Source organism: Rhinatrema bivittatum, chromosome 7, assembly GCF_901001135.1.
Source record: "Rhinatrema bivittatum chromosome 7, aRhiBiv1.1, whole genome shotgun sequence".
NCBI lineage: Eukaryota > Metazoa > Chordata > Amphibia > Gymnophiona > Rhinatrematidae > Rhinatrema > Rhinatrema bivittatum.
In genome coordinates this window covers 37,496,203-37,512,351 of record NC_042621.1, presented here as the reverse complement: position 1 = coordinate 37,512,351, position 16,149 = coordinate 37,496,203, and the positions used below count along the sequence as shown (strand labels likewise).

Here is a 16,149-nt window from a genome sequence, read left to right as displayed (position 1 = left end):
CTGTCCCTTCCTGAGACCAAGGCCATTACAGAGTACATCCAAGAGAACCTTGCGAAAGGGTTAATTCGTCCCTTTACAACTCCTGCCGGTGCAGGATTCTTCTTCGTTATGAAGAAAGACTTATCTCTAAGGCCGTGTATTGATTACCGCAGCTTAAAAGCTATCACCCACAAAGACAAATACCCATTGCTCTTAATCTCTGAGTTATTTGACCAACTACACGGAGTGTCTTTATTTACCAAGTTGGATCTACGCAGAGCTTACAACTTGGTGTGTATTCGCCCTGATGACATCTGGAAGACAACTTTCAACACCAGAGATGGGCATTACAAATATCAGGTGATGCCCTTTGGCCTCTGTAACGTGCCAACAGTATTCCAACGAATGATTAATGATCTTTTCAGAGACCTATTATACGTTAAGGTTGTGGCATACCTCGTTGACATCCTTGTCTTCTCCAAGGATCTGGCTACGCACTGCACCGATTTTCGCACAGTTCTTCAACGTCTCCATGAAAACCATCTGTTCGCGAAACTGAATAAGTGCTTGTTTGAAAAGTCCAGTCTTCCCTTTCTTGGGTACATAATTTCTCAGCAGGGATTCTCTATGGATCCTTAAAAGCTCAAAGGAATCCAAGATTGGCCACGGCCCGTGGGTCTTAAAGTGCTACAACGGTTTCTAGGATTCATGAATTATTACTGCCATTTCATTACACATTACTCTACACTGGTGGCTCCTCTTACTGCATTGACCCGTAAGGGCCAAGATACCCGAAACTGGACCCTGGAAGCCATTACAGCCTTTCATCGCCTCAAAGAGGCTTTCCTAGCTGGATCCTGCCTTCACCATCCAGACCCAAACTGCCCCTTTTTGGTCAAGGTGGATGCCTCTGCTATTGGGGCTGGGGCGGTCTTGAGCCAACATTCTGCTTCTGGATCCTTAGTCCTGTGCTCATTCTACTCTCGCAAGTTCTCTTCAGCGGAACAAAACTATAGCATTGGAGATTGTGAGTTACTTGCCATCAAATTGGCTCTAGAAGAATGGTGCCCATGGCTAGAGGGCGCTCAACATAAATTCTCGCTGACTCCTGTTCCTGGTTTCCTCGTTAATGTGTTCCTGATCCCTAACCTATTCTTGGATTGCCTCCTCGCATTTTGACTTCTGCTTTGCCTGACCACGCCGATGACTTTCTCCAAGCCTGGACCTCTGCTTTGCCTGACCACGCTGTTGACTCTCTCCAAGCCCAGCCCTCTGCTTTGCCTGACCATGACGTTGACTCTCTCCAAGCCCGGACTTCTGTTTTGCCTGACCACGCCATTGACTCTCTTGAAGCCCAGACCTCTGCATTTCTTGACTACTCTATTGCCTCTCTCCAAGCCCAGACCTCTGCATTGCCTGACTATTGCCTCTCTCCAAGCCCAGACCTCTGTATTGCCTGACTACGCTCTTGACTCTCTCCTCATCCAGACCTCAGCCTTGCTTGCCACTGCTTCCAGCTTGCCGCCGGCCCTGACTCCAGCTTGCCTTACGATGCCTCTTTAGTCTACGTCCTGAACCTGGCCTATTCAGGCTTCGGCCTGCTCTTGCTCGGGTGCCCCCTGTCTGACTTTGGTTCTATTGGCGCTTGGGTCTCCGGGACTCTGCCTCGTCCAGTACAGACTTCTTATCTCCATTGTTGCTGCCTCTGGGCTGACCTCTCGATCTCTCCATCGACGATGATATACAGAGGCCCACCTTCCAGCCAGCCCCGGCATCCCCAAAGGCTCAACTCGTGGGGAACGAGGGCTGGTATTGGTGAAGTGCCAGCCGGCCTCCGTCCTTCAGCCCACTCCGCCTGCTGATGGTGGGGACCAGTAGACTCCCTTCTATGGGTAGCGTCAACCCCACCTCGGCCCAAGGGTCCACCTCTGGTGCAACACCATGTTTATACTTTTTTTTACAAAAGGTCATATAATTTCTCTCCAATCTAACATCAACTGGGAGGGAATTCCATAATACAGGGGCAAAAGTGGAAAGGCCCTGGTCTGCAAGCAAATATAGGAGTGGAGGAGTAGCCTAGTGATTAGAGCAGTGGGCTATAAACCAGGATACCAGGGTTCAAGTCCCACCATTGCTCCTTGTGACCTTGGGTAAGTCACTTTACTCTCTATTGCCTCAGGTACAAACTTAGATTGTAAGCCCTCTGGGGATAGGGAAATACCTCCAGTACCTGAATGTAATCTGCTTTGAAGTACTGAAAAAAAAGTGCAAAAAGCAGAATATAAATCTAAATAAATAAATGTCTTAGATCTTTAAAAGTTGGTATAACCAGTAAGACCTCTTGACTAGACTGCAGCAATCATACAGATATATACCACTGGAGTTTTTTCAACAAATAACCAGGCCCTGATCCTCTCAATACCCAAAAGTTCATTGCTAAGATTATAACATTTGGCTATTTGCAGGATGGCCCTTCGACAGGCCTCATTCACCTCAAGTCATCGCCAGCTCCACTTAAGGCAGAGATGCTGCCATTGAGTTCTCCTGATGCCATTTACTTTATTCCTGTATACTGCTCCTTAGGTATGCACATGCACTTGCTGCTGGCCAGAATATAAAGGTTCCACCATGAGAATAGGAGCAGTGGCACCCTTTGGATTACCATGTGGTGGGGTATTTAAATCCCAGTCAGCACCTCAGCAACAGGTCCTCCTGCTGTGCCCAGCTGCCAGCAGTATGAGTTGCTTTCAGCTCCTGCCTGCCTTGTCCTAGTCCTGCCTTACCTTGCTCCTGTTCTTCTCCGCTTCTCCATTCTTCTCTTTAATCAGTTCTCTGCTTTCCTTCTTCTCTGACTGTTTTTTGGTCTTGACTCCTGTTTAGATACTGACTCTGCCTGATCTCCACCTGTCCTGACCCTTGCCTGGATAACAATTTTGCCTAACTTGATCTTGTCTAGTTGCTGGCATCCTCTGATTGCTGTCCACAGGATCCTCCCCTAAGCCCTACCTGCTTCAGAACTCAAGGGCTCAATCTGTGGGGGAAGAGGCTGGTAAAAGTGAAGTCTAGCCTGTGCCAGTTCCAGTGAATCTCTCTACTGTTGGTGGGGGGCCTAGTTGGTTCACTAGCCTGGAAGCACCAATCCCACCACAGCTGAAGGGCTCACACTCCATGACAGTTTACTGAGGCCAAAAGCTTAGTGGAATTGTCCTCGGCTCAGGCCATCCCTGATTTGGCCACCGCATCCAACAACAAAAGAGGAGCTGAATCATATTGCAGGCCTATTCCCAGACCTGGCTGTCCACTTGGATGCCATGCCACTTGGTACAGGTGTCTCCTCCATCCCTTTGCCAGCTCCATATGATGCTCTTGCACCCATGACTCATCTGGCTCTGCCTCCCAGGTATGACAAAGACCCTCGATCCTGCAGAGGATTTATCAATCAGTGCCTCATGTATTTTGAACTGCAAGCCACTAGTTTCCCTTCCGACCGGACCAAGGTAACTTTCATCCTGTCTTTGCTGGTCAGTCTGATTCTCAAATGGACATCTCCTCTCTGAAAGCATAACAAATGCCTCATCAGGAACCTGGATGAATTCCTGAAGAAATTCTACCTCATCTTCGTCCGCAGCCTCAGATTTGCTCTGCCTCAAACAGAAGACTAAAACTGTCAGTGACTACGCCATACAATTTTGGACTCTGGCTTCTGAGCTTAGATGGAACAAAGAGAGCTTTACAGCCATCTTCTGGCAGGGATTGTTGGACTATATTAAAGAAAAGCTTGTGGGACAAGAGGTACCAGCTGGTCTAGACAACCTTATCACCTTCAGCATCAAAATTGATGTCTGGTTTCAGAAGCAAACAAAGGAGTGAGATGTTTATTGTTGCCAATTAAGACTGGCTCCCAGGTTCCAGCAATCTCTGGTGACCCCAGTCAAGGAATCTGCTTCTGTCTCCACACCTGAGGAACCCATGTAGCTTGGGAGAGCCAGGTTAACCGATAAGGAGAATGTGAGATGTCAACGCCTCAATCTGTGTTTCTACTGTGCCTGTCAAGAGCACTATGCTAGACAATGTCCTGAGAAGTCGGGAAACTTCTGAGCCTAGGGCTGGTTGGGGAGGCAGTCCTAGGTCATAGCTCTTCCTCTCCCCAATTACTTGTTCCTGTCCTCCTTGTAACTACCTAGATGGAGGTCACCACAGAGACCTTCCTCAATTCTGGAGCCGTGGGCAATTTAATTGAAGAGGTCTTCATGCGACAATACAATATACCTCTTTCCTCTAGTTCCTATGTTACAAATTTCCATGGTGTATGGAGAACCTCTCCCCAGCCATCTGGCAACAACGATGGCTCCTCTGACCTTGCAGGTTGGGGAAGTGCATAAAGAACAAAATTTCCTTCTTTGTTCTACCCAGGGCAGTGAATCTGGTTATTCTAGGCCTACCCGGGCTGATTAAACACAATCCCATCATTGACTGGCAAGGTCTTGAAATCTCACGCTAGGGGTCCTCATGCCAACAGGAGTGTCTTTTATCAGTATCGCCACTGGTGTCTGCTGCCCGAACAACTGTGCCAACTCTTCCTGGACTTCCTCCTTAGTATGCCTTCTTCTCTGATGTGTTTAGTAAGAAACATGCTGAAATGCTGCCATCTCATAGGTCATATGACTGCTCTATCGATCTTCTATTAGGGAAGCTTTCCCCCCCCCCAAGGCCACGTCCACGTGTTATGTTATGGAGATCAAGGCCATGATGTCATATATTAAGGAAAATCTGGAGCATGGCTTCATTCGACCCTCATCCTTGCCAGCAGGAGCTGGTTTCTTCTTCATTGGGATGGGCCACTTAGATCATATATAGATTACAGAGGGCTAGATGTCATCACAAATAAGAATCAGTACTCCTTACCATTGATTATGGAGCTCTTTGACCACCTGCAGTGTGCAAAGATATTTACCAAGCTGGACCTCTGGGGGGCCCTATAACCTTATCTGTAAACATGATGGAGATGAGTGGAAGTTGGCCTTAACACACAAGATGGCCACTACAAGTTCTTAGTGATGCCAATTGGCCTATGTAACGCCTCCACAGTTTTTCAGGACATGATAAATGACATTTTTCGAGACCTCCTCCAGTCCCATGTACTTGTCTACCTAGATGTTTTTTCTCAATTTTTTGGGCTCTCTTTCTCAGCATGGGTGGTAGTAGACCAATTCTCAAAAATGGCCCATTTTGCTCCTCTTCCTGGGTTGCCGTCTGCTCCAGAGCTGGCCCGTCTCTTCTATCCACGGCCTACCTGAATATGTGCTCTCAGATCGGGGAGTCCAGTTCAACACAAAATTCTGAAACAACCTCTGCAATAAATTTAAGGTAACCTTGGATTTCTCATCTACTTACCATCCACAGACTAAAGGCCAGATGGAGCAGACTAACCAGATTCTCATGGCCTTCTTGAAGGCATAAGTAAATGACCTACTACCATGGGCAAAATTCTGTCATAACAACCACGCTGGGGAATCCGCAGGCACCTCGCCCTTCTATATAGTCTATTGCCGGGCCCGCCCTTTGGAACAAGATGCCCCCTAGTCTTCGCCAGGAGTCTTGCCCAAAAAGATTCAAACAGAACCTCAAGACCTGGCTCTTTAACAGGCCTACAACTAAACCCTCTCTCGATGTACCCCCTCTCTTCTCTCACTGCCCCCCTTGTAAATACGCCTTGTAAATCCTCCTTGTAAATACCACCCTCATACACAGTTAATCAATACTATATTCAGTATCCTGATGTTACATATTTTTATCTGTTCTTTGTAAAGCTTCTTGCTGTATTAATTTAACTGTAAACTGAGATGATGTTCCCAACGTATCTCGGTATATAAAAATGCTTAAATAAATAAATAAATGGCAGGCATCCCCAACTGCCATTTCTTATTCCCCTGACAGTTCTGCGTCTCTAGAACTTTAGCAGAAGACTCAATGACTCCTTGTTGCAGTTGCTGAGAAATACAAGAATCAGGCTGAAAAAACCCCCCGCCATCTAGCACCATTGTTCAAACCAGTTGATAAGATGTGGCTTAGCACTTGAAACCTTTGATTGAAATCCCCTTATATGAAGTTCTCTTCATGCTTCATTGGCCCATTTCCACTCATCTGCCAAATGGGACCTGTCAGCTATCAACTTAGGCTGCCTTCTAACCTCAGGATTCATGATGTCTTCCATGTCTCTTTGCTGTAACCATTGATCTTGTCTTGGCTGTCTCGACCTATCCCTAAGCCTCCCAATGTTGTTGTGGAGAAGGATACAGAATATGAAGAGGAAACCATCTTGGACTCCAAAAGCATCCAGGGCAAAATGTGTTACCTTATTGCCTGGAAGGGATTCGGACACGAGAAGACACATTGGAGCCAGCCTTGAATGTCTAAGCCTTCCTCCTTGCTGCAGACTTCGACTGTCTCCTTCCTCACAGCCTAAGCTTGGAGGCCTGGGGAGGAGGCTTAGAAAGGAGGTACTGTAATGCTTGGCTGGTTGCGGGATGCCCTATGACCAGCCTCACTCATCCCAAGGCACTGTCAGCTCCACCTGTGGCAAAGACACTGCCATCGAGTTCCCCTGACGCCATTCACCTCGTGTGCTGTTCCTTAGGCACACACGTGCACTGCTGACCAGAAAATAAAGGCCCCGCCGTGGAAACAGGAGCAGTGGTGCTCTTTGATGACACCACTTGGCAGGGTTTTAAACACCCCAGCAGCGCTCTCAGTTGGTGCCTCAGGAACAGGTAGCTTGCCATGCCCAACATCCTGCAGTATATGTTGTTTCCAGCTCCTGCCTGCCTTAGAACATAAGAACATGCCATACTGGGTCAGACCAAGGGTCTATCAAGCCCAGCATCCTGTTTCCAATAGTGGCCAATCCAGGCCATAAGAACCTGGCAAGTACCCCAAAACTAAGTCTATTCCATGTTACTGTTGCTAGTAATAGCAGTGGCTATTTTCTAAGTCAACTTAATTAATAGCAGGTAATGGACTTCTCCTCCAAGAACTTCTCCTCCAAGAACTTATGCCTTGTTCAAGTCCTGCCTAACCTGCTCCAGTCCATCTCCTGTCTGCCTTACCTTGTTCCTTTTCTTCTCCGTCTTTCTCCGTTCTCCTTCGTTCCCTTCTTTCCTTCTTCTCTGACTGCTTCTTGGTCTTGATCACTGCTTGAATTCTGACATTGCCTAATCTTTGCCTGCCCTGGTCTATGACTGGATACCGATGCTGCCTGATCTCCACCTGCCATGATCTTGGTCTGGTTGCTGACTTTGCCTGACCACGGGACCTTCATCTTAAGTCCTGCTGGCCTCAGAACCCAAGGGCTCAAACTGTGTGGGAAGAGGCTGGTAAAGGTGAAGCCTTGCTCCAGTCCCAGTTCTAGCGAGTCTGCCTATTATTAGTGGGGGCCTAGTTGGTTTACTGCAAGGCAGCACCAATCCCACCACAGCAGAAGGGCTCACATCCCGCGATAAAGATCTTAAACTGTAATCATAGTTTTATTGGCAACCAATGCAATTTGAACAAGACTGGCAGAATGGCAGTCCTATGATATGTCCCCATCACCAGCCAGGCCATGATATTTTGAACAACTTGAAGCCTACTAGTGAGCCTAACTGGAAGGCCACGTAGAGGCTATTGCAATAATACAACTAAGAAGTAATCAGAGTTTGAATCACTGTCTTAAACACAGATGTTTCTAAAAATGGTGAAGCCTCTTTACGATTTTCAACTTATAATAAAGTCCTCGTATTAATTGCAAAATATGAGATTACATTAAAAAATTAGAATCTAATCTAATACCTAAATCCCATACCTCTACAACTGAGATTACCTTTTCAGATCCAGTCACCATGGTGAAAGGTTGGAAATCTCTACTAACCCCTTCCAATTCCCAACAATTAGGTATTCTTTATATTTAATTTCAATTTATTCTTCAAAAAACAATTTGATATTATTGTCAACTTGGATTCTAACTCCAGCATGTCCTTTGATCTACTCCCACTCAATGGAGCCACAATTTGAATACAATCTGTATACATATATTCTTGTAGCTTTAAGAATGAAACAACATACCCAATGGCCGTATAAAAAGATTAAACAAAAGGGGAATATTAGAGATCCCTGTGGAACCCCCACACTTCGGGAGCAGAAAAAGCACCTTCCATACAGACCATAAAAGTTTTATTCTGTAAAAAGAAGTCAACCATCACAGAACAGTGTCTGAACATCTATCCAATAGAATAGTGTAATCTACTAGATCAAAAGCTGAAGATATTGTGTGCCGCGGCCGCCCACGGCTGCAACCCCCTACCTGAGCCATGGCGTTGGCCCGCCGCGGCAGTGCTGGGGAACCCAAGCCCTTCATCCCCGCACCTTGCCGCACCTCCCCACGGTGATGGCCGGCGGGGGAGATGCCCCAGGCTTCCCCTCGCGGTGTCGGGCCATTCTGCAGGGCTTCCAGGATCCAAGATGGCCACTCTGTCCTTAGGCGTGAGGCCGCGCCTCCTTGGCTGATTTAAAGGGGCCTCATCCTCCAAATTGCCTGCACCTGTTTCCAATGGACTAGACCAGGGGAAGTAGAAAAGGAGACTTTCTCCGGTCACTCCTCGGCAACTTGTTTGCTACGAGTCTGCTTGCTTCGGTGAGTCTTCTGGTGCCTCGGGTTCCTGATTCCTGGTTCCTGCTTCTTCTTGGTGATTCCTTGGTGTGTGACTTCGGACTGGCAAGCGGTGATTCTTTGGTGTGTGACTTCGGACTGGTAAACGATGACCCTCTGGTACTCGACCTCGGACTTCTTCCGGACCACCGCCTCCAAGGGCCCTAAGTCCCAGCGATCCGGACTCCTACGGGCTCCTCCTGGGGGAGCCACGGGCTTCCAGTGGTGAAGATCCAGTTGGCCCTTGCATCGACCTCACAACTCCTCGACCTCTCAAAGGTCCACCTAAGTCCCAGCGGCCCGGGACCCTACGGGCTCCTCCTGGGGGGGCCACGGGCTTCCAGTCGCGAAGATTCAGTTGGCTCTACCCCGACGTCTCATCTCTTCGTCCTCTCAATGGCCATCTCAGTCTTCAGCATAGAAGGATCAGCCAGTCCCATCTCCTGTTCCGCCTCGCCACCCTACAGGGAACCTAACGAACCATCTCCTAAGGTAATTCAACCTCCCGTCAGTCCAAGGGTTCACGAACCTCCTGATCATAACAGCTGTAACAGTATTTTGTTGATAAAGTGACAGATACATTGTCCCTCCTCAAGGGCAGAGACAGGAAAAGACATTATAAATGTTTGTCCTTGATATCACTCCACATGACTAAAATGTAAACATTTTTTTAAAAACTAATTGCACGAGTGAAGACCTCACCTGATATATTTTGCATTATGCAGTATTCTGGTGAGTGAGTATCCTGTGCTCTTTGAAACAAACCTTTGGCTGATGACTGAAGGTAATTAAAGCAACCAAAGGAGTATATCTTTGTGCATCATATCCATTACTATTTATTTATTTATTTATTTATTTTTAGTTTTTATATACCGATGTTCCTGTATAATATACATATCACACCGGTTTACAAGGAACTCAAACTGACGCCTCAGTGGGCAGTTTACATTGCAACAAGATAACAAGATAACAGATAATATGGGGGGGGGGGCAGCGGAACTTGGCAAAGGATACAGAGATTAAGCATAAATAGCTAAATAGAGGTAACTAAATATACAAAATACAGTAAACAATGTACATAAGGTGAGTTGGGTCAGAGGCCAGGCTGATATTGTTTTCTTCCGGCTTTTAGATTCCTGGGAAAGCTTGTGCAAAAAACCAAGTACTATCCCTATAATGTACCACTGCAACTATCAATGTCACTGTAAAACCCTCCATATCCATTGATAAGTTGTCTGTCCATGAAGTTGTTCGGCTGAACATAGAAAAGATCCCATATTGATGTCAATTCACCATAGTATGTGAACTTAACATTATCTATCTATCTATCTATTTATTTATTTATTTATTTATTTATTTAAATGTTTTATATATCGTCATTCCACGTGAACTTCACAAGATCATAACAGTTTTCATTGTATTTAGTCTGATACATTCTCTTTTCTTTCTTTCCCATTTTTCATCATCCATAGAACTTGGAGGGGATGGTGCACTCTCTGAGCAAAGCTGAAATGAATAAATTTCCAGACATGGAAGACTGGCTGGAGTCTGCGAACAGCGTAAACAGCTTCTTGCAGTTGGTGACGCAGATGGTTCACAACCACGGAGACACAGATAGTTAGTGTTACATACAGAATCCAGGACTGTTTTCCCCATGACATTCTGAATTTTGATTACTTCTCTTATCACCATCATCCCTCATTTTCCATATATTTTTTATCATCTTTCTCCATTATTTCACATATTCTTCTGATCATTTCCCCTTTAACTTCTTTTGCATCAACCACTGCTTCTCCTGCTTTTGTCTTCTTTCCATTTTACTTTCTAGTTTACTGCTGTGTGGTTTTATGTTGGTGTGTGCTATTGTATGATTATATTTATGTATTTATTTATTTATTTTTTATTTTTATATACTGAGGTTCCTGTAGGCGATACAAATCACTCCGGTTTACATAAAACTGCAAATTCACCCAATAGGCAGTACATAAAACAAGAGAATACAAGAACTAGAACAAGGAACTGAAACTAAAGTAATCTATAATATGAAACGGTCTAGAAGACCGCGAACAGTGAATTAAAGGGAGGATATATGCAATCAAAAAATAAAACGGGTATAGAGTGCGGGAAATAGTTACCTCCATAGAGCTATAGGATGAGGAAAGACACTAGGTGAGTGAAGACAGAAGAGCAATATAATAGCGCATGAGAGGTAACATAAGAAACCCGAACATGAGAGAGAAAATATTGTTGAATTTAGATTAAGGTAGACTGCGGGGAGCCTGCAACCCTTGAATATTGATTAACATGCATTGAAAGATTATCATAAAAAATAAGGCAGAGAAGTAAGTCCAGGGGAAGTCCGCGGGCAGTCCAAGTAAAGTTAAGGGTCAGGGAAAGCTTGGATAAAGAGCCAAGTTTTTAGTTTTTTTTTGAAAGCCGAAGGACATGGTTCTAGTCGTAGGTCCGGTGGGAGCGCATTCCATGTTGATAAGAATATATGTTGATAAGAATATATGTTGATAAGAATCAAGTTTGTCACTGTGTGGTTGTACATTGTATATGCAAATGCTAGTGATCAATTTATATATTTGTCAAGGTCATAATTTCCTTAATATGTAAAAAAAAACAAACCCCAAAAAACCCCTAAACAAAGCAGTTGTGTGTTAGTGTCAAATTCTGCAGTAGTATATAACTCTGGGAATTTGTTGTATGTGACTCTGTGTTATTGAGGTTGCATAGTACTATTGGACTGTGATGTGCATGGGACTCTGCATGAGTGAACACTTAGTTTGTTTGATGTGCTCACATGTGACTGCATATAGCTTTCTCATTCTGTTGCAATCCACTCATCTTTTCTTCAGAGTTACAAGTAACATTGGCTTCTGAAAAAACCTCACTAGAGAACCTGCATCGTTTGTACTGTGGACACTACATCTACCAAAAGCTGCAGCAGGTGTCAAAAGACATCCACCAGCTGGGGCCAGAGGGATTTCCTAATGTGGCCGAATATGACCAAGCCTTGATACAGCTACAGACACTGATACACACACTGGAAAAAACCATCCCCCTGCTCCACGTGTCTACACAGAGGTATCTTCCTCCAGTGTTGGTATGTGGTCCCGTACCATGCAGCAAAGGGAGCAACATTTCAACAACATGCATAGTTTGCAAATTACATGGACAGTTGTAACATATTAATCAGATGTTTCAAGCAACAGTTCTCACATGGTTTCCATGTGAAGGGAGCATGTGCAGAGTTTATGTGTTAAAATCAGCCATATGTTGTTCATGCAGATGACAGAGGAAGGGCAAAATAACACATCTGAAAATTGGGAAAATGAATGGTCGCACACTGTTTTCCTGTCCTGACCTAAATATCCCCACAAGAAAACATCTCTTTAGCCTGCATAAGAGCACACATGCTATGGAAACCACATATCTCTTAAGTGCATTTGAGGAGAGTGGTTACCAGTCAGGCCACTTTACCCAAATAAATACCTTTCGCAATTGTATGTAATGCTCTCAGACCCATGCCAGGTAGACTTTGCCATGTAAATGTGTGTAATAAAGTCTTGTATCAGACATTTTAATGTCCCATTTCAGCACACACGTGAAGTGCATTCCATGTCATCATGAATATGTAATATCTCACCAATGCTGGCATTCTTTATATCACACCCTTATTATGCACGTCCTCCCAGGGCAGCCCTTCCTCTAGCAATTCTAACAAGAAGGTGGTCGGGTTCACTTGCAACTAAAATAGTTCCACCACTCTGTCTTTGGTTTCTACAAATTGTAAAGGCTATACAGTCAGGGCCACAGTGCAACTTTGTACTTCATATGTGTGGGTACCAGAGCCCAGGCCAGATCAGCACCATGTGCAGTGCCCACGGTTATGAGAGCTCCACCAGGTCAGTACCATGAGCAGCGCTCTGTGCAGTACAGACACAGGTATGAAAGCCTCTGCCAGGTCAGCACCTTATGCTGTGTACACACACACAGATATCAGAGGCCTGCCAGATCAGCACCGTGAGCAGCGCGCACACAAGAGTATCTCAAACCCCACCAGGTCTGTTCCTTTTTGTTTGTGGTGTTCTTATCTTTCCTTTATAATTGCAAGAGGGAGAACACAGTACATAAAACCGAACTGACTTTCTCCTGCAGTTGGATCATATTAATTCTCTGCTCTGGTTTCTCTGCTCCCGTTCTAGCTCTAGCTCTGTGCCCAAGCAGAAAGTGAAAGTGCAGAAGTTCCTGCCCTGGTGGTTTATCTTCATTGGCTGGTTTCTGCTCTTGTCCATTAGTGGCATTTCAGTCTATTTCACCATGTTGTATGGCTTCATGTATGGACGTCAGAGCTCCATTCGCTGGATTATCTCCATGACGCTTTCCCTCTTGCAGAGCATTTTCATCCTGCAGCCACTCAAGGTAGGAACGCGAGGAGCGGGTTCTGGGGGATACCTTCACTTCCATTGCATCATCCTGCAGAATGTTTTCCAGGGAAGGAAGCATAACAAAAAACTAAGGATTCAAATTTAAATACCAGTACATAAATGCCCTGACAGTTTTGTACTTCTGTCTCCTTCAAATCAGTTAAAGTCAACGCACGTCATTCCTCACATACATCCATGCTGTGTCTATGGGAAAAATGCTCTATGAGAATGGAGAAATGCCTACTGTATCATAATATAACCCACCTTGAGCTACCAATGAAAAGGCCTGAATTAAATCCAAATAACAAATAAAAATTGACAGAATATTAAACACGAGGACTACAATAGCAATTTGCAAGTTTATTTCTGTCTTTCTCTGCTGCTACATTTTCTCACTTACCATCTTTCCGTATCTCTGATTCCCTCACTCTCTCTTTTTTTTTATCATCAGGTTATGGGATTTGCCATCTTTTTTGCTTTAGTACTGAAAAAAGTAGATGAAGAAGAGGAACTGGAGATTGAGCCAATGTTGGCAGGTTAGTGTGGACTGAACCTTTGCAAATGCTCTTCCTTTCATATTCAAGCAAAAACTGTCAGAACAGTAACCCTGCCCTGATCAGAAATGAACCTCGGCTCCCTCAAGCTGGTCAGAGCTCGAGATACCATAGAGTCCTGAGGAAAAAAAAAAGTCTTCACGTCGTGATACCTTTCACTGGCTTCTGAAACCACATAGCTTCTTTTGTTCTTCAGATGTGACTGCAATAGATCTTGAGAGCTGGTCGTATAACACTGTAGAGGATAGCCTTCAAGATCATTTCCTCATAACTCTGGGGATGTATTAATTTTTAACACCTTCCCCTTTCTCTACTGTTTATAGCATTTCCAGTGGTTGAAGCTAATTCAATCATCTAGTAACATCTCTAGAAGACCTTTATAGTGAGAATTTCCATTCTCTGGCACCCTTTCAAGATAGATTTGCTTCATCCCTTCAGTCTTGCATTCACATCTGAAAAAAGAGACCTATGTGGTCTCAGAAATGAAAGTCCTACCACATGTTTGCATTATTCGTTCATTAATAAACAGCACCACGAGCAGCAAAGAATTCCATGTCTGTAGTAGCAATGCTGCCCTAAGCCTTGTTTTCATTATTAACAAAGCTTCTCCATCACTACTCCAGTAATGATGTAATGAGTAATGATGTAATGATTCCCCAGCTTCATCCCTGACCCCTTTCTTACTGCAGATCTCCTCGAGAAATAATTCTCTCTCCTCTCCTTCCCCTTTTATTGTGAATAGAGAGGTTGCTCTCCTAACATAGCAGACAATAGCAATTCAACTCTTTAATTGTTTCAGATTTGGCAGTACTAAGAGAGCAGCACATCAACGAATCAAGACTTTAACCAACAGATAATGAAGTAATCAGTCTTTCTTATGATCTCACAGAACATTTGGAAAGAAAAAGGAATCTCCATCAATCACCTCTAAAGTTTTCATTGTGACATTTAATAGAGTGTACAACCAAGAAAACTATTTCACTCATGAGAAGTAATCATTATCCAAATATCCAGCTCTGTCTTTCAGCTTTTTTTTTTGAGGGGTGTGGCAATTTCCTTCTATTCCTTTTGGTTTCCAGTTGAATCAGAACCAGGGCTGGGATCCAGATGAGCTTTCCTTTACAACTACCTGGGGAGCTTTTCCTCCCAGGCCACACTGCACAGTCATTGTGGTGTCAGTTCTTGACTAGGGGCTCTTTCCAGTGCCCTGCAAACATGGACCCCCATATCCAGCCGTTACTTGATGTCTGGTCCTCCCTTCCCTCAAAGGGCTGGGAATGCTGCCTTTGCAGTATCCCCAGCTTAGGGAACAAGAAGGCCTGAGCCATGAATTAACCTCAGTTCCTCTATGTAGCAATGCATAGCACTGAGCCACTGGGCCAGGCCCCAACTCTGTTCACCACTAATTGACTTTGTCCATAAATGCAGAATAGGAAAAAGAGTTTTGATAATTCAAGCCTTCTCTATCCATGCTTACAATCAATTCATTGTCTATTTCCTATGCTGCCTAACTCATCTCTCTGACAGGATCAAGAGTCATCAGCCAGCCAGGCTTATCCAGCTATCCAGCCATTCAGATTTGTTGATTTATCTTTTTATGAGTCTGCTTTGTATAGTTAGATATATAGCAAAAGTTGAAAAAATACATCAACTTCAGACAACTCTTTTTATCTATTTAAAGACACAATGATATTATTTATTTATTTTTAGATTTTTTTTATACCGGTGTTCCTGTTTGAAATACAGATCACATCGGTTTACATTGAAACAGAACATAAATTTTTGCCTAGAGGCATTACATAGAACAAGGTTATGGAACTTGGAACAGGGTAAACTAGATCAAAATTAACATTGTGATGAAAACATATTGGCTAACAAGTCTCATTGAGCAGTAAAAAAAACAAAAACATAAAAGCAAAACAGTAAATGTCACATGAGTCCTGCAGCAAGAGATTGGATAAAGAGTCAAGAAGAAGTATAGAGCCTGGGGAATGCGATGGTGAGGAACTCTTACTGGCTGTAGGGGAAAAAAGTGCTTATGGTCCTGCAAAAGCTTGTTTAAAGAGCCAGGTTTTAAGTTTCTTTTTGAATGTGGAATGGCAGATCTCTAGCCGGATATCTGGCGGGAGCGCATTCCATTGACTGGGGCCAGCAGTAGATATGGCACGTTTCTGAAGCGAAGATTTTGTTGAGGGTACATGGAGTGTGCCTTTATATGCTCCTCTGATGGGTCTAGCTGAAGAGTGAGGACGTAGTTGGGTGCTTAGGTGAAGTGGGGAGATATTGTGAATTGATTTATGAATTACTGTGTGCACTTTATAAATAATCCTTTGCTTAATTGGAAGCCAATGGAGGAGTTTGAGAATGGGGGGTGATGTGATCTCTTTTATTCGTATTTGTAAGGATTCTAGCTGCAGAGTTTTGTAACATTTGGAGGGGTTTGATGGATGAGATTGGGAGGCCGAAGAGGAGCGAATTGCAATAGTCGGTTTTTGATAGT

At 44.3% G+C, this 16,149-nt stretch overlaps 1 protein-coding gene across 2 annotated transcripts in view; it reads left to right on the top strand.

Annotated features, from left to right (window-relative positions):
- The window catches only part of LOC115096091 (polycystic kidney disease protein 1-like 2), a 32,421-nt gene extending 17,806 nt beyond the window's left edge, over positions 1-14,615 (top strand). For both annotated transcript variants that reach the window (XM_029610627.1, XM_029610629.1), the window contains exons 4-8: positions 10,135-10,279; positions 11,524-11,752; positions 12,874-13,090; positions 13,547-13,631; positions 14,449-14,615. In XM_029610627.1, coding sequence (XP_029466487.1) covers positions 10,135-10,279; positions 11,524-11,752; positions 12,874-13,090; positions 13,547-13,631; positions 14,449-14,495 — 723 coding nt within the window. In that variant the 3' untranslated portion in view covers positions 14,496-14,615. The remainder of the gene's footprint in view (positions 1-10,134; positions 10,280-11,523; positions 11,753-12,873; positions 13,091-13,546; positions 13,632-14,448) is intronic.
- Positions 14,616-16,149: the final 1,534 nt, after the last annotated feature.